General features: G+C 50.7%; 1 protein-coding gene across 6 annotated transcripts in view; it reads right to left on the bottom strand.

Moving 5' to 3' along the window:
* Positions 1–17,661, bottom strand: part of NTRK3 (neurotrophic receptor tyrosine kinase 3) — a 372,106-nt gene that overhangs the window by 80,333 nt on the left and 274,112 nt on the right. For 2 of the 6 annotated variants that reach the window (XM_047737525.1, XM_047737524.1), the window contains one exon: positions 14,071–16,178. The exons of the other annotated variants lie outside the window; for them this stretch is intronic. In XM_047737525.1, coding sequence (XP_047593481.1) covers positions 16,060–16,178 — 119 coding nt within the window. In that variant the 3' untranslated portion in view covers positions 14,071–16,059. Of the gene's footprint in view, positions 1–14,070; positions 16,179–17,661 lie in introns of those variants that run through there. 6 annotated transcript variants of the gene reach the window in all.

Here is a 17,661-nt window from a genome sequence, read left to right as displayed (position 1 = left end):
AGAACATTATGGGAACATTGGCAATGTTTTGAAGTCACCTGGGAAAAAGGAATGCCCCCTGCATTCAGTGACTGTCCGTCCCGGGATGTGAAGTCACCATGGTTTAGGAGGAGGGGGCTTTTCCTATGTCGGCTCCCTGTTACAAGAAGACAGCTGTCTGTAAAGATTATCTGCTGGGTACCCGTTTGGGGAACCCCTAAACACCTGGGGGTGTCTGCAATGGGCCACAAGGCAGTGATGCAGACACACAGTGCCCCTGATGGGGGCTGCCAGAGCCATTCCCGTCCCCCTCACTCAGCCTAGCTACCTAAAGTTCTGAAACACCTGGTCTGGTTTTCATAAGAATTGAATCACAAAATAGTTCAAGTTTCCAAACATAGAGGACAAAAGAAGGAAATATGGTTTATCTTAAGGGGAAATACGATCCATCCATTAAAAATCATGCCGTGATCCTGTATTTATTGAGGTTGTAGGGACCCCCATTCTCATATATTACCATGGACAGTACACATTGGTATAACCCCGTATAAGTTATATACACAAAACAGACCAGCTAGGCAAGGGGAGTATCTGGCCCTGTATTAATATGATACTTAGATTCACTCATATCTCTAGTTCATGTACTTAGGTTCAAACCACAGTAGAAACATGAAAAAATACTGTGAGGAAATTAAATAAATTTGAATATACCAATACAATGAAATAGTACTTATTTCCCAAAAAAGAAGGAGAAAGTTCTCTAAGAGCTTCCAGAAACTGGCAGGGGGATACTAAAAAGTGTGGCATAGGATGTATGATATATTGCAAATATGGAGGACAAACAAGAATGTGTTTCATAGTTGCTTATATACATCTGTTCATATGTAATCGGTAAGGACACGCTCTAATGGTGGTTTCCACTGTGGTGATGGCAGTGGTAGAAAGAGCCTACAGATGACGGACAGGTGTAGGAAGGAGAATTCTCACTATCTAGATACATAAGTAGGTACTGATATACACGCATATGGACATACAGGTGTAAAATAAAACTTATACATATAAACATTATTGAGGTATTAATTACCTCGATACTGAGATACATGTATTATTTATCTCAATATTATTGACATACAGATTTATATTCATAAATCAATACATGTTATTAATGCCTCAATATGTGCGTAATAATACCCCCAATAAAGCTTATGTATATATATAATATAGTAAATACATATGTAAAATAAAATATATAGAAGTACATAATATACAAAATAAATACATATAGTATATTTAGGTAAAATAAAGTTTGTCTATAGAGAGAGATGTCCTCTACCTCAATATTATGCATCAATACATATATTATTGTATAGCAATATATTAATACATGTTATTGATACATGTATCAATAATATTGATATAGAGGTTATCTATATATAAACTTCATTTTACATAAATATGCTATCTACATTTATTTTATATGTCATATATTTACAGATACTTTGTTTCACATATGTATCTACTATATTATATATATAAACTGTACTGAGGTATTATTTGCCTCCTATAAAATTCACCCATTTTATTTTATTCTATTTTAAAGATGTTTATCTTTTTAAGTTATCCCAATACCCAATGTAGGGTTCGAACTTACAAACCCAAGATCAAAAGTCACATGTTCCACTGACTGAGCCAACCAGGAGCCCCAAATTCACCCCCTTTAATGCACAATTTAACAATTTTTAGTTCATCTACCAAATGGCACAACTACCACAATAAGCCAGCTTTAGAAAATTTTCATCACCCCGATAAGATTTCTTGGGCCCATTTACAGTCACTCTCCATCCCCAACCCAGGCCGACATAACCACTAACCTACTCTTTGTCTCTATAGATTTGCCCCTTCTAGACATTTCATACAAATGGCATCATACAAAATGGGGTCTTTTGAGTCTGGCTTCTTTCCCTTAACACAATGTTTGTGAAGTTTGTTAATGTTGTAGCCTATATGATGAGTACTTCCTTCCTTTTTAGTGCTGAGTAATATTCCACTGTATGTATATACTATGTTTTATTTCTCTATCCGCCAAGGGAGAGGGATTTGGGTTCTTTCTACCTTTTGGATATTTTGAAAAATGCTGTTATGAATATTCGTGTACTTGCATGTGTGTGTGTGTGTGTGTGTTTGGAACCATGTGAAATAACCTATACAAAATTTTAATATTGCAAAATATTGTTTAAATGGCGCATGCAATCTTATAACAGAAAGGAAGTGGCACGTAGGCTGCGCGTGTGCATGCACATTGAATGATTTGATTCTGTTAAATAATTAAATAAGTACATAAAAAAGATTAGAAGGCAGAAAGCTAAAATGTTAACAGTGTTGTCTCTGGGTGATGGGATGGTGGATAATTTATGTGTTTGTGTGCTTTTCTGTATTTCAACAAATTTTCTACTGTGAATATAAATTACTTTTGTAATCAGAAAAAAACCACAATGTTATTAGGAGGAAAAAAATACACCCTTCTCATTCAATTTCTCCTGGGTCTTCACCTCTCAGTGACAGAATGATGCCCTCTCCATCATCCAGAGTAGGGGAGGAGAGGGAGCCGCCCTTCTCCCTCTCTCCTGCACAGTGCTGGTCACAACATCCAGAAAACTGCAGATCCCCAATAAATACTAATCAATGTTGAGGGCCTCGAGATTGGTCTCCCTGGCAACTTGACAAGGGCATGACACTGCACGAGCGCTGCCCCAGCATGGAGATGGCCCAGCAGGAAGAAGGCCTGCCCATGGTTGTCAGAAGACCATGCTCCCAATGAGATCGGACTTCCTAAGGCTCTGACAGAGGGACATCTCTTTAAACAACACAACAGTGTGAAGTCTCAACTGATCACCCTAATTGTGGGGTTCCTTGAACTGCCATTTCTACTTACTTCCACAGCTGCAAACAGATGTCATGATTTAGTATTTTTAAGAACTACATTTGAAAACTAGGCATCCTTCCTCTCTGCGTACCCCGTGCCTAATTCCTACGTACTGCTTCATAATGACTCACTAGTCTGCACCAGGCCTGCCCCTCACATTTGCTGGACCAGGAACCACAGAATTACTGGAAGTCGGTATCTCACACGTCTGAAGATTTGAAAGTTATAAATCAAGTTAACACACTGTGAAATGGAGTACATCTTATCCTCCTGCCCTGCTAAATATATTTTTAGAATGAGCTGGAGGGCCAGGTGAGAATTCAGGTGTTTCAGGCTGCTTAGAGTTGTGAGCTGGGACACATAGTGCCCAAGAGTTGGCCCCAGTCCACTCCCCTTCTCCTTCCCATGGCCAAGGGGGCCTTGTACACATACATGTGCACATCCAGCCTGCCCCATGCGACACTCACACTCCCGTCTGCCCTAAACAGCAGCCAGCCCCTTGGCCAACCCCCAGGCTTCACAGTGTACATGCCTGCAAGGCAGCCCACACTTCAGAGGAGAGTAGACCAATGGAGAAGTCTGCATGTGGTGTGAAGGTGGGTGAAGGGTCATCTTGCTGAGAAATTCTGGGGTAGACTGGGTTTCTCTACCTTGGCCCCATCGACATTTGGGGTCATATCTTTGTTTCAGGGGCTCCCAGTAGTATCTACCAATCAAAAATATCTCCACGCATATCCCCTGGGGGACAAATCACCACTGGTTGAGAACCAATGGACTAGACTGGGAAGCTCTCGAAGGCAGGAAATAGGACTTTCAGGTCAACCTTTGAATGGTGAATCAATGAACCACCACCTCTGTTCACGATCTCAGAAACACTCTTGAAAGACCCATTTCTCCTGGGGAGGACCGTGACGTCCTGGCGCCAAAGAGGTTCTCAGAACAAGCTGAGAGCAGTTCTTGATCCCTGGGGTGGACGTGATAAATCTGGGGCATGAAGGGAAAAGTGACAGGAGACAGGGGAAGAAGAGCGCCACGCACCCAGGCCTCCACAACTCCAGGGAGCTGCCAGATGTGTGCACAAAGTCCTGAGGTCCCTAAGGCATTATACTCTTCACAGTCCAATCTTCCTCTACAAAAACTGCCCAGGTCAGGAGGGTGCGGGAGGGGCCAGGGTCTTTAAACTTAAACAGACACACCTATGCGACCTGGTAGAACATTCCCAAGCCCCAGATGTTCCTTAGACAGATCCAGATGTGATACACCAGGACGGCTAAGACGCACGTGATGGGACTTCTGGCCTGCAAGGTGCTGACTGTAAATTCCCTCCATCCCCACACCACCCAGTCCACTCTCTTTCACCAGCAGGATTTTGCAAACTCTTCGTGATGAGTCTCTTCAATCAACCACGAGTGCTGACTGCTACAGCAAGCCCATGCTCCTTCTCCAGAGCAAGCACATGTCCACTGTTGAGCTTTCTTCATAGCGGAGGAAGTCCTTGTGTATTTCTCACAGCCCTAGAACCCCATTCCTGGGGTATCCGCATAAGGACCTGGGGTTCGGATGGCAGCCTTACCCTTGGAGCAAATTGCATGACTGGTATCATTCACTGACACCAATGCGACTCTGATTTGAGCATCTGCTTGTGCCTCAGTTTCCCTACAGCAGCATGGCTCAAAATGTGGCCCAGACATGCCCAGCCCCCAAGACCCTACCAGGAGAGCCATGTGTTAAAGCTATTTCCCTGGGAAGGTCTAAGGTCTACTAAGGTCTACCAAGATGGGCTTGGCATATTTTCACCCTCATTCTCTCACAGGTATGCGTGGAGTGTTTCCAGTGGCTTCCTGCCATGTGATGACATCGTCTGATGGCTAACTAGAGTGTGTGTGTGTGTGTGTGTGTGTGTGCGCGCGCCTAAATCTTTCTCAGTTCTGATTTCACCTGCAATAACAAAAATGGATAGAACCCACATAAAGAAAAGCTCTTTGGGGGGCGCCTGGGTGGCTCAGTGGGTTAAGCCGCTGCCTTCGGCTCAGGTCATGATCTCAGGGTCCTGGGATCGAGGCCCGCATCGGGCTCTCTGCTCAGCAGGGAGCCTGCTTCCCTCTCTCTCTCTCTCTCTGCCTGCCTCTCCGTCTACTTGTGATCTCTCTCTGTCAAATAAATAAATAAAATCTTTAAAAAAAAAAAAAAAAAAAAAAGAAAAGCTCTTTGGGGTCTTCATAATTTGTAAAGGGTCCTGAGACCAAAAAGTCTGAGAACCACCGCCCCAGTGCAGCAACGCAGGTCACACTCCTACATCACTGAAAAGTGGGCAGTGAAGGAAAAATATTTGGAAGACCTTTCTGAGAGGTAGAGTAAGTCACCGAGTATAAAAATAAGCACATTTTCAGAGTTTTATAACAGGAGTGTCACTGTGACATTTTAGGTGCAAAATGTTCTCTAGGTTCTTCTAAGTGGATAAAAAAAAGTCTAGAAAAATGGCAAAAGTATTAATATTTTCAATAAAAGCAATACATGGTAAACACAATATTGCTTGTTGGAAGGCATACTGATGACCCCATTTGCACTTGGACTAGCTTCATCTCCACTCCCCAACCTGACAAAATTGGTTCCATTCATTTGCATCCCCGAGAGTGTCCGGGGTGTGCAAGAACAATTAGAGGTACAGGGACTGAAAACACATTTGTATTATTTGTGGAGAGAGAAGGGAGAGCATCCGAAGCTTATCATTTTTAATTTAACTGCAATTCTGAGATTATCAGTAGATTGCAATTACCCAGGCTATAGAATCAGGATGTGATTAAAAAGCAGCACTTTTTAAAAAAACATCTAAACATCACTGTCCAAAATAAACAGATGAAAGACCTCATTCCTTTCAGCTTTAACACCAATCCTTCCATCACTTCTGATTTTCTTTTTATAAATTTCTTTCCTTCCTTTCTTCCCCAGCCCTCCCTCCCCCCCCGCCACGTAACACGGATGGTTTTTACTTTCCCCTCCACTCCCACCCAGGCACGAGGTGTTCTGAACACAGGGCATCATTTGCTGGCCCAGCATACCCAGAAGAGGCATGGGACAGTTGCCTCCATTTTTCAAGTGGAATAACGGGGAGACAATGCCCACCATCTTGAAATAATATCAACGTGGCCAACTGGTGGCCAGGCCAAAACCACCGTGCTTCACACCCATCCAGGAGCCGTACACAATCCGGTGGGAGTGGAAGGGAATGGGGAAGGACGTGCTGGAGATCCTTCAAGAGGAAGAGATAACTGCTTTCCGCACCAACCCTTTCTAGAAATTGCCTCCCCCTGACTCCCATGTCCAAGGACTTGAGTTTTCTTAATACATATAATAATTGTAGTAGTAATAATAACAATAAATAATTCAAGGAGAGGTCAACAGCATGTCACCAACGAGAAAAGTTTCACCAGTCTAAGGCTGGGGCATTTAAATAAAGGAATGTGAACTACCATCTTACGCCTGGACACTTCTCTATAGCCTGCTTCCCTCTTCTGTGCTATAAATAATTCAGAGTTTTCTTTTTTCTTAAATATCACAAAACCAAGTCAGAATCTTTATGTGAAGGATTCTGCTGTGTCCCTCTCTCCCTCCTCCTCTCCCTCCCTAGCCAGCCCAGGCAACTCCCCAGAGAACGACCCCTCAAGCTTTAACATTTATTCTTTGACATTTCAGACTATTTGTTAGGCAGAGCTGCCTTCTTGAGATCAAAGTCGGAAAATCTTGCCGAGAACTCCCGCTTGGCCCTGTCCAACTGTGACAGAGAGGGTCTGTTAACCCTCAAGCATCTGCTTCCTTCCTCAGCCAGAGAAATCCACCAGCCCTCACAGGAAGTGGCACCCATCCCTTTCCTACTTCCCTCCGCTTGCCTTTAAGCCCCCCAGCATGTCAAGAGGGGGCAAAGGCGTTCTGCCCATGTGATTACACCAAGACACTCAGCAGAGAGAGATGGACCCAAGAGCCAAAAGGTGTCCCCCACCAGGAGACAATAGTGATTCACGGCGATGTTGCATCTGGGGCACCTGTCTAGGTGGAGACTTTGTATCTGAGGGTTAGCAAGCTCAGAAACAAATGTGGAACAAGGAAAAGTAACTTACCCCAAGCCATTCTGCTACTAGAGGTGCCGAGGCTGGGCTCCCGGTCTTCATGGCTGTGTCCTAACACTAGCTGAGGTGTCCTTCACCAGCCTGCGATGGTGGCCAGCTTTAGTGCTGAAGTCTTACACTCTTATGTGAGATGACTTACCATTTTCTTCGGAGATACTACACTGAAGTTTTCCTGCCCTTCACAAGAGTACCTGCCCACCGCTCTCAGAATCATGTCTGTCTCTTTGCCAAGCAGAGGGCAGAAGTACCGACTGAGCCTGCTGGGCAAAGGTGTTGGGGTGTGCTCATTCATTGTGATAGAAGTTCAGCAGTTGGTTAATATTCTGCTTCATTCTATTTAAAAAAAAAAAAAAAAAGTTCTGACCACCCGATAACCCAGTGTTACCTAAAGAGTGTGTGTGTTAGTCTACGGATAGGTATTAAGTGAAGAGCATTCTGTGTTTAATTAGATTGGGAAAGTGGGGGGATAAAAAGGTTTGCTTAAAGCAGGACTTCTCAGAGCCTTCAGTATCCTAATGTGTACTGTGAATCTATAAGAGACTGGCTATTCCGTGCAACATTCTCCAGTTATTGGATGAGCTCTTAGCATCTCCCGAGACTCCGAGGGAAGCATTGTCGCAACCAATGTCAATGTCAATCCTGACAACATCATTTATGTAATAACTGTAGTGGGAAGAAAAGTTTCTCTGCACGTTGAGGACTCAAATTAAGAAAGTCACATTGCAGAAACTGAAGCTTTGCCCAGAAAATGGATCAGTTCATGTGAGACAATATTTGGTCAAGCGGTTGATCCACTGGAAACACTAAGGTGGCCAAAAACGCCATCCTGAACATGCACCGTGGGGTCACTCTGGTCTTCATATGGACCAGACTGGCCATTTGGTATCAGAGGTGCTTGGGGCCATTGCCTGTTATGGTAGCAGAGTTGCCAAACCAGCAGGCATCGCGATGGAAGGATTCCATGAGTCATTTGAACAGGGACTCGGAATTTAAATTCTCCCAGGAAGGACGTTCTCAGAATGCATTCTATATTTGTGATGCCTCCTCTGCTCCCCACTGACTGTGGGAAAGAACGAAATCAAGCCCTCACTGGCCGGCGTGGCGTCTGGCTCCCTCTGAAGGGAAGGGCTTCGCTCCCAAGCCGCAGCCCCCAGATAGAGTCACGGACCCCGGCTGTGTCCTCCTGACCAGATGGAGCTCACAGAGATGGAGGCTCATGACAAAAAGTGCTGTGAGATTTCCCCTCAGGCTCTCTGTCATGTGAGCTTTCTCTCAGAACTAACAGCAGGAGAAGGCTGACGCTTTGGTGTCCACAGAATAGGGAGGCTGGCTTCAGCCTGCCTTCTGGAGTTTTCCTTCCCCCTGAGACTATTTGAAGGAGGGCCTGGGAGCAGCACCTACGTTTGTCCCGTGGGACACAGACTTGAGGACTTGGGGACTGCTCGGCCAGCCAGTGCTGATAAAGACTACGAGTGACAGAACTCATGAAGGTCCAGAGGTCTCCTGTAGTTGGGGACCTCAACCCTCCTAACTTCAAACTCAAGGGCTCTCCACGTCCTGTGTTCCCAACACCCTCAAGAACCTGGCCGTGTGAGGTAACTACCTACCCAGGCCCACGCAGCTGCTTTGAGCCACGTCAGGGATCGGGGACAGATGTCCTTCCTCTGAGAGCACCCATGACCCCTTCCCCCAGCCCCCCGCCTGCTCTTTCCCTGAGACCCCGGTTTGGGAGTCACACAGCAGGACCTTTGGCCAAGGGCTGCTGCAAGCCTTGCAGAGTAAGAACGCTGTGCTGCAAAGCAACGTTGCAAGGACCGAAAGAGACCAAAAACTGGGGGGAGCTCCAGAGTAAAAGGAGGTGGCATTTCTCTGTAACAGAACTATCACCCAGACATGTCCCCGACAACCATGAAATCGTTTTCCCGGGGACAGGTCCCTGCCCTTCTCACGGCAGGATGAACGTGGGGACAAAGGGAGGATGCCTGCGTCTTTTTAAGGGAAACGGGCCAATCACTCCAGCGAGGTCCCCAAAGGCAGAAGCGGGCTTTCGTGTTGCTGCCGTGGTGACAGCTCGTGGGCAGCAGGAGCTGAGAGGAAAGAGGACCACGAAGGCAAGCGGGGTGTCACTACCAGCCCCCAAGGCCATCAGTGTTACTTACCAAAGTCAGGCTTGGCGGGGGGAGTTATCTGCGCTGACCTGATGCTCTGCCCTCCCCGCCCCAGACTCTGAGGAAGCCACAGACCAGGGAGCATGATCCTGGGACTCCTGCCTTGGGCAGACTGGCTCCTCGGTCTCCGAGTTGGGCGGGGGGGGGGGGGGGGGGGGGGGGGGGGCTGCCCTCCCTCCAAGCCCTCACACATCGCTTGACGCTGCTCAGACCGGGGTCCAGGGAGAACAGCTCAGACCGGGGTCCGGGGAGAACAGCTCAGCATCTTCGCCTCTCAGAAAAGCCAAGCTCTGTTCCTATTATGCCCTGAGCCCCCTCTCACCCCTCGCTAAGCCACAGTTCGATTCCTCTACATCCGAGAGGCCTCTCGAAGCTCCTGTTTGCAGAGGGGTGTGGGGAAAACCGCGACCCCGAGAAGCCCAGGGCTGTGCAGTGAGCTCGTGGGTCTCCTGTTCCTGAGACTTGAGGCGTGTCACCAAAGCCCTCGGCCCGGACCTCTCTACAGCTCTGGCTCCTCTCTCAGAACTGCGTAATCCTGCTTCCTCCCTCTACCCCACATAGTTCCAGACGCCTTCCCAAAGTGGGCCCACATGGACTGGGTCATGCCCTGGGCTGGAGGACTCTGACACAGAACCTGAGCCAGCAGCATCCTCTGTGCCCTTCTGAGGTCCTCCCACCTGCTGCTTCTTCCTCCAGGGCGGCCAGCGGGCCTTGTCCAAGGCCAGCCCCAATACTGCCTCCTTCTCCCCCGTTCTGTCTCCCGCCCCAGAGCACACAGAGCATTCAAGCCACACCCTCCCCCGTCCGCCCCTGCAGGCCCAGCACCGTGGGGAAAGATCTAGCCTTCTGAGGCGCATACCCAGATGCCTCGTGACAGGAGGCGACGTGTCCTGATGGACGGGGCCAGAGGTGCAGAGGCCGTAGACCTCCTCACCATGCAGCAACCTCCCCAAGCCAGCAGGGGAGAATTAACTCCAAGGGGACCCTGGGGTCAGTCACGTCATGGAAATGCCACCCACCGAGAGGAGGAACTGGGATCGAAGTCCTGCCCAAATGGATTTCAGAATCCTGATGGCATTTTTGGACTCCCCCCCCCACCACCACCAAAAAGTAGGCAAGGGACCTTATCTCTCACCAGCACATCTTCTTCAAGTACCTTCAGGTTCAAGCAGGGCTGCACAAGGAGTCCTACTGAGCTCTGAGAGCGATACGTCAACTCCAGGTTGAGGTTCTTTGGGGAGAGGAAAGTGCGGGGGTGCTCACAGGATTTCTAATGGCAAAGTGCAGAGCGAGAGCCACTCAAGGCCACTGGCGCCTGCAGCAGCTTTGCCCACACCAGCCCCACTGAAGATGGGGAAGGGGAAGGCATGGGAGAGCGGGGTGGGGTGCGTGGTAGGGGGCCCAGGCCTCCCAGACAATCTGGCTGCAAACCAGGCTCCTGTCCCTCCCCTGCTTCCCATGGCCCCATCACCTCCCCCACTGTCACACTCAGGAGATCCCCTCCACCCCATTCCTGCCCTTCCCAGGGGAGCCCCAGAGCGGCCAGCAGCACCTCCCGCCACTTTACCTCATTTCTCTCTCCCTTCTAGAACTGCTCTGGCAGCAACACACGAGTCGAGCCGGAGCTCAGAGTCCCTGAACACAGAAAAACAAAGGCCCTCTGCCTAATCCTGTCTGGCGTAGCTCAGAAAGCGACACAGCAACAAAGCCCTCCTGTCCCGATCTGCCCGCGCCTGCCCCTGCCTTCCCAGGCCTCGGACCTTCTCCTGCCCCTCGCTGCTGTGTCCATTCGTGCCCAGGCCTGACCTGCAGGAGCCGGCCCAGCTGACCCAGGCATCCCGGGCCCGTCACTCCTGTGCGGAGGTCACACCTGCAGCTGGGAGGTGGAGGTTAGGACACGGCTTCTAGAAGCTCGGCTGCAGAAGGGAGTCCTGCACCGGAGGGAAGAGCCAGGGCTGCCCAGCAGCCAGCTTCTTGGTGTCCACAGGGAACATGCTTGGCCTCTGCTCTTTTCTTGGGTGAGAAGCGCGTGGCTGAGCTTCAACACCCCAGGAGGGCTTTCCAACGGGACTAGAAACTTCGAATGGGGCGGGGGAGTCAGGCAAGGGGCTTCCTTCCTCCCCACACCTTCCTGCCTGAAGCTGCTCCCGCTTGCCAGGAACTGGGCAGCCTTGCCCACCCCTCGAGGATCAGGCGTGTCACCTGGCAAGGCCTCCCCAAGATCAAAGACACCACCATCGTCTGCTTGGCCATCTCGCCACCTGAAAGCTATGTGATTAATCTTGGGTCGAAGACCCACCCCACCCCCTCCAGTGTGTGGGGTCATGAAACACTAGCTTGGGTGAGAAATGCAAACACTGCAGGCATTCTTTTCCAGGGAGTCTTTAAAAATCACCCTGTTTGGGTGCTTCCAGAGGGAGGTTCAGGAAGGCATCTCCCCATCCAGGCTAGATGGGACAGGGCAAGAGCCCCAAAAGACAAGTGCACCTCAGGAGAGCTGGGGGAAGACCACGGCTGTGCTGGTCCCAAGACTGCAGCCTTCTAGAAGTGGAAGACCTCAGGGCAGTTGGGGAGACCTCATGTGTCCCCAGCTGGGACAACCGGGGGTCTTTCCTGACCTCTCTGGGTCTCAGCCTCCTCCTGGGTCAGACGTGCCTGGAGTCCAAGCTGCTCTGCCTCAGTGACCTAATAATGCATTCCGTGGGCGGGGCCCTCTCTTCGGCGCTCAGTAACCAGTTCCAGGATCTGGCCATGTAACCCTCACGAAAGAGTCCAGTCCAGTCCCCTCCAGAACACGCCCCCGGGAGGCCCTACCCCTGTTTTCACCGCTGTCTCTAAGCACAGAACAGCCTTCCCCCTGTCCAGGCTCCTGAGAATAGGGTTCAGAATCAGTATTCCTCAGTCGCCCCCTTGAGAATTTAGACCCAGAGAAGCACCCGGCGAGCACCTTGCATTCACGGCCTGCGTCAGCCGTGGACCTGGACGGCAGGACCACAGTGCCCGCTGGAGCCCAAGAAAAGCCCTGTGAAATCCCGTGGGTGAGATGCCAAACCCAGAAGGTCTTGCTGTTCCCTGAGCCTCCCTGCATGAAGCCAGGCCAAGCCAGCACCTTCTGGGCCAAGTTCTACACTCGGGGTCGGCCCTGTGCCAGCTCTAATGACCCCAGAGGCTCTAATGTTGGGGTAAGTGCCTGGGATTTCAGAGCCCAGCAGGGAAAACGGGGTCCTGGACACTGAACCCCACTCTCCCTTCTCGGCTGGTCCTCACTCTGCCTGACAACGCTCCGTGCAGCACCAGCCGCCAGGCTCCGTCTCGGCCACCAGGCCCTGTCTCCTCCACTGGGCACCGCAGCTTTCTCAGCTCTCCTCAGACGTCACTCACAGCATGAGGCCTGGCCTGGCACTTCACAGGCAAAACAGAAGCCACCAGAAAACCCTTCTCCCCTTTCTTGCCCCCAAACCTCTAAACCCCCATCTTGCCTCTTGCCTCCTCCTGCGTTGAAATAGCACTCCCTTCCCAGGGCTGGTGCGTGCCCCTCCCCCGAGCTGGGTGCTGTTCCTCCCCTCTCTTCAGGGGCCATTTCCGTCCATCCCCTCTTCTTCCCTGCATCGGAGGCTCCATGCATTTGAATAAAGCAAAACTCAAATCTTTTACTAAAAATGAAAGCTCTTCCCATGGTCCCAAAGATCCTCCCATCCCTTGGGACACTCCAAGTCCAGCCCTGGAACCACACAGAACAGGAGAGTGCAGAACTGGGGCAAGGCCCTACCCAGGCCATTCTAGAGAAGAGGAACTTCCATTTGGAGTGAGGTTGGGGGTGGTCCGGCGGGGGGGGCGGGGCTCGAACTCGATTTAAATAGGTTAAGTCAGTGAGGGTCAGGAGAAAAAGCAGCCCCTGAGGCAGCCGCTCCCGTTGGACTTCCCAACCCTGCTGTCACCTGCTGAGCCAACAAGCTCCCACAAAGCCTGCTGAGGCCCGGCGAAAGTTCTAATCCTGCCCAGGACATCGTCCTTGGCCCCTGTCCTCCACTCCCGCTCTGGACACCCCACGCACAGAGTCCCCTCCTCTCCAAAGGAAGATCTTGTAAGTTACAGGCATGGCCGCTGCTCCCGCTGGGTCAGGGCCAGGGGCCCAGGGCAGACAGCTGAGCCCGGCTCACTTACATGTGCTGCTCTCAGGAGGACCCCACCTCTGCCTCCCGCTCCGGGTAGCCCACGTGAGACCTGGTGGACAGTCTGGCCCCTCTGAGCTTGTGAGCGTGCAGCTGTGTGCATGGGGCGTCCCTGAGTGATCAGCAGACTGGCCTATGAGCCCAGCCCCCCATCCCCTCTGGCAAGGTCACGTCCTCAAGATCCAGGGAAGTTATAAAACTGCTCCATCCGGGGGGGAATCCAAGTGACCTGCTGGTGCAAGGATCTCTCAGGTCTACTCGCAAACCTCTTACAGACTGGCTCGGAAGAAAGCACCGTGGTAAGCCTCAGCCACTCAGACAACAGAACCGTCCCCCAGCCACCAAGGAGTCAAGGGTCTCAGTGGCCTGAGCAGCGCCTAGAGGAGTCAGGCTTGAATCTCACTTCTACCTCTTGTGCTCTGTGACCCTGGGTGAACCCTTCAACCTCTCTGTGCCTCTAATTCTTCCTCGATAAAATAAGGAAACACTTCACTAGATGGACTTGACCTACTGGGAGGAGTCTCAGCGGGAGCAACCCATGCAACATATTGCAAACACTTCGGGAAACAAGGACGGAGCTAAGAAACTTCTTTGAGAAGAGTATCGGTAAAATGAGAGGTGGGGGTGGGGGGACAGAAATGTGGGAATTTCTGTATCTTTAATATTCTTTACAAAGTTGCCAAATAAGAGATCTGATGCAGTCATTTCATTAGAAAATAAAGTGTTTATTAAGAAACTATACACTGAACACTCCTATAAGTCTCTGTGGAAATACAACGCCCCATTGTCATAGCACAAGGTGAGAAAATGGCAGATTCAAAGATGTTGGGATGGATGGAGCCTGGCAGGCTGGAAATGAGGTAATGATTTACAATAATTAAAAAAAAACATCATCCTCAAGCTTACTCCTTAAAGCCACACTCCGGAGGAGGCCCTGGACCAAAGGGTCAGCAGGACATGATGGGGACCAGCCTGACACGAAGCAGTGGGGGGCGGGCAGGACGGCGGGAAGCTGGCAGGGGCTAGATACACACACACCTCGAGGCCCTGGAGAAACCTGAATCCCCACACATTGCTCTGGACGCTTCGGTGTCTGGGAGGTCACCCCCGATATGGGCCAAGAACCTGGGCACAAAGAACCACCATCCCCAGGACCCAGGAAGGAGGAGCTTCAGTGGGGAGCCTGGTTCCCATGGAAATGTGCCAAAGCCAGAGAGAATCTACTGTCTTTCGCCGTGCGTCACTACCCCAAAACTTAAGTGGGTTAAAAACCACCACCGTCGTGTCCTATGAGCTCCCCATGGGAGACCCCCGCTGCTTCATGCTCTCTACCACCAAGGGACGGCCTGTGCTGACTTCTCACCACAGAGGCACCCCAGGTGGGAGCAGCTGGGCCAAACCCAGCATCCCCTCGGCCAACATGGCAGCAAATTGGGGTGTGGCTCAGGCCCTACAGCTGTGGCCTTCCTACCGGAGCAGGGAAGAGGCGTCCCCGTCCCTCTCCTCAGTGATCGAGCTGGAAATGGGAGAAGCAAACCCCCTCTTTGGGAGAGGGTGGCCATGGAGTAAGGCATGAGTCAAAGCAAGCAAAATGAACACATATATTGACCAGAGAACAAGATAACACTTCCACTGGTGCCATGAGAGGGGCTGGAGGAGGCCCATTTTTCCTTCTCTTCCCCTTCAGTTCATCTTGGCCTTGAAATGGCGATTCCACTGGGTTCTGAAAGTTCTCAGAGTCAAGAGTAAGTGAAAGTGGGGGGTAGAGAGCCAGCCAATCCTGGGATCAGGGACTAGCAAAAAGGGCCTTGGCCTCTGACTCCCTTGGTCCCTTGTGGTCCTAGGAGGATGGCCCGTTCATGGCCAAGGCCAAGCTTATTAGGACTGCAGATCTAGGGGCCAAGGAGTTTTCTAATATCACACTCACTGTGAGCCATTCCAGAGAGAAGAGGAAGGGAGGGGGAAAATGTATCCCCAAAAAGTATGTTTTTTTCCACCAAAAAAATTTTTTTTTGTATATATATATATGTGTATATATATATATATATATGTGTGTGTGTATATATATATATATCTAGAAAATGATTGGTTTCCATTCTTTCCTCTGAGACCTAATCTGATGCCAGCGCTCGGGCCTGGCTCCCCCCTTCTCACCGCGTGGTCTCTGCCTCCGCTTAGCTGCTCTTCCCCACTGGAGGCTGCAGGGCGACGAGGTCGCTAAGAGGACGGCCTGGGATCCCAGGGAGAGCCGGGGAGACCCCACGCTTCCAAGCAGGGTAAGTGAGGCCGGAGCACGGCTGGACTTCGTCAGACTTTCTCGTGGTGGTTGGGTGGTTTTGGTAAAGCAAGAGAATGGCTAGTGTGTTTTGCTTTTTTTTTTTTTTTAAAAGATGGTTCTTGGTGCACAGGTTTTTAACTCTCTTTATTGGCTCTAAAGATGGCAGCAGGAGCTGCCTCGGAGGCCAGGGGAGAAAGGAGCACAGTGATGACTGAGGGACAAGGCAGCCCTGCCAGTGGTGGACGGGGGACGACACCCGTCTCGGTGGCGTGAAAGGGACGCAGGGGCACCGGTGGCTCATGCAGTTTCTACTTAGTTCCCCGGATCCAAAGAGAACAGCGCCTAGAGCTTCCCACCTCTCAGAGGGCCCAGCCTACCCAGGTGACATCAAAACAGGGAGGCTTAAAAGGAGTTTTTAAAAGCCATGACGTCCTTTGCTGAAATAAACACTGACATCCTCAACATAGAGGCCATGGTTAAGAGGCTTGGAATGTCCGGGAAGGCTTATTGGATTCAACATAATTTCTCTGAAACCTATAAAAAACAAAAACAAAAAAACAGAAAAACAGAAAAAAGCAAAATAAAGCAAAAACCAAAATCCCCTCCCCCAAAGAAGATCAAAACTAGGAGGGGGAGACAGAGAGGGAGCTTGAAGGGAGGGGGGCGGGCAGGAGGGCGGGAGATACAGGTACAGATCTATATTGGAAATGGCCAAATGAATTGTCAGCAGAAGGGAAGGCCAGGAGGAGGGGATTAACTTAAAATCAAGCATGGGCAGAGACACTGGAAACACTCCATTTTGCTGTGGCCTCCACTGAACCGGGGAAGGGAAGTGAGCAAACTATTCGGGGGCCTGGCCATGGCTTGTCACGGAAGAGCGGGAATGGCCTCATCTAGTTGGGGGGAGCCCCTGATGAGAGGATAGGCAGATGGGGAAGGGGCATGACCCCTGCGGTCACTGGCGGGGCAGAGGGTGGGAGGGGTGCATTCTCGGAACTTGTGTTGTTCAGGGAAAGTAGAGGGCTGCTTCTAATCCCGGGAGCCAGAATCCTACAGGCTACCCTGACCACACCCGGGGGGCCGGAGCACAATTCTCCCAAGCCTGCCAGCTCTCTCTTGTTGGCTTTTGGTTTCGTTCACCAGCTCAGTGGACAGTTTAGGAAATCACAGCTGCCCTTCTGGCTGTATCCTAATGCCAAGTCTAACAAGGGACAGAAATGGTCTGGAGCAATAAATTGGTAGCCACGTGCGTGGCAGCCCGGCTTCCATCCAGCCACACTGAACAGCCATGGACTGAACTGGGATGGCCAGCGTGTCCAGAGATGCAGGTGTTCCTGATTGAATCTCCAGACGGAGGTGTCTCACCCCCGGATTTTAATAATGTCTGTAAAATAATGTCTGTACAGCGTGTATGTGTGTGTGTGTGTGTTTGCATGTGCGCGCGTGCAGACAAGACAGGAGCAAGCCTATCCCTTCAGGAGAGCTACGTGCAAGCATCTGAAGGGCACATGGGCAGCTGGATGTTGGGGACACGATGGGAAGGGACCTAGTTGGTTGCACTGAGACTCTCCCCTCCTCCTTTCCAGATCAAAACACAGCTGAGTCATGTGGGCGTTGGGAGGCCTCCATCTGCAGGGAGCGGGGTCAGGTCTGTGAGGACAGGGAAGCTTCCTTGTCTCTGACATCACATTTAGAGAGAGGTTTCGGCTTCAGGATGAGAAGCAGTGCTAACCCGGATTGAGGGCTGCCTTGGGTCTGAGGTGAAGGGAGGGCAGGCTGCTGGTCTGGGCAGCCTGCCCAGGAGGTGCGTGACGCCACTGTTCCCATCTGGACCACGGTCCCTCTCTTGCTACTCCCACATCCCTCACCTTGGCCCTACGACATAGCTTCCCTGACCTAAGGGGCTTTAGAAGCAATCACAGGGGGGCACCTAGTCATCCCCCAGTGCTCAGGGACATACGGAGACTCCATGAGGTCTTAAAAACCTTAAGAATCAAAATTGGTTGGGGGACGGGCT

The sequence above is a fragment of the Lutra lutra genome, chromosome 7 (genome assembly GCF_902655055.1).
Source record: "Lutra lutra chromosome 7, mLutLut1.2, whole genome shotgun sequence".
NCBI lineage: Eukaryota > Metazoa > Chordata > Mammalia > Carnivora > Mustelidae > Lutra > Lutra lutra.
The sequence above is the reverse complement of the archived record's forward strand: the minus strand, read 5'-3'. Positions and strand labels throughout refer to the sequence as shown.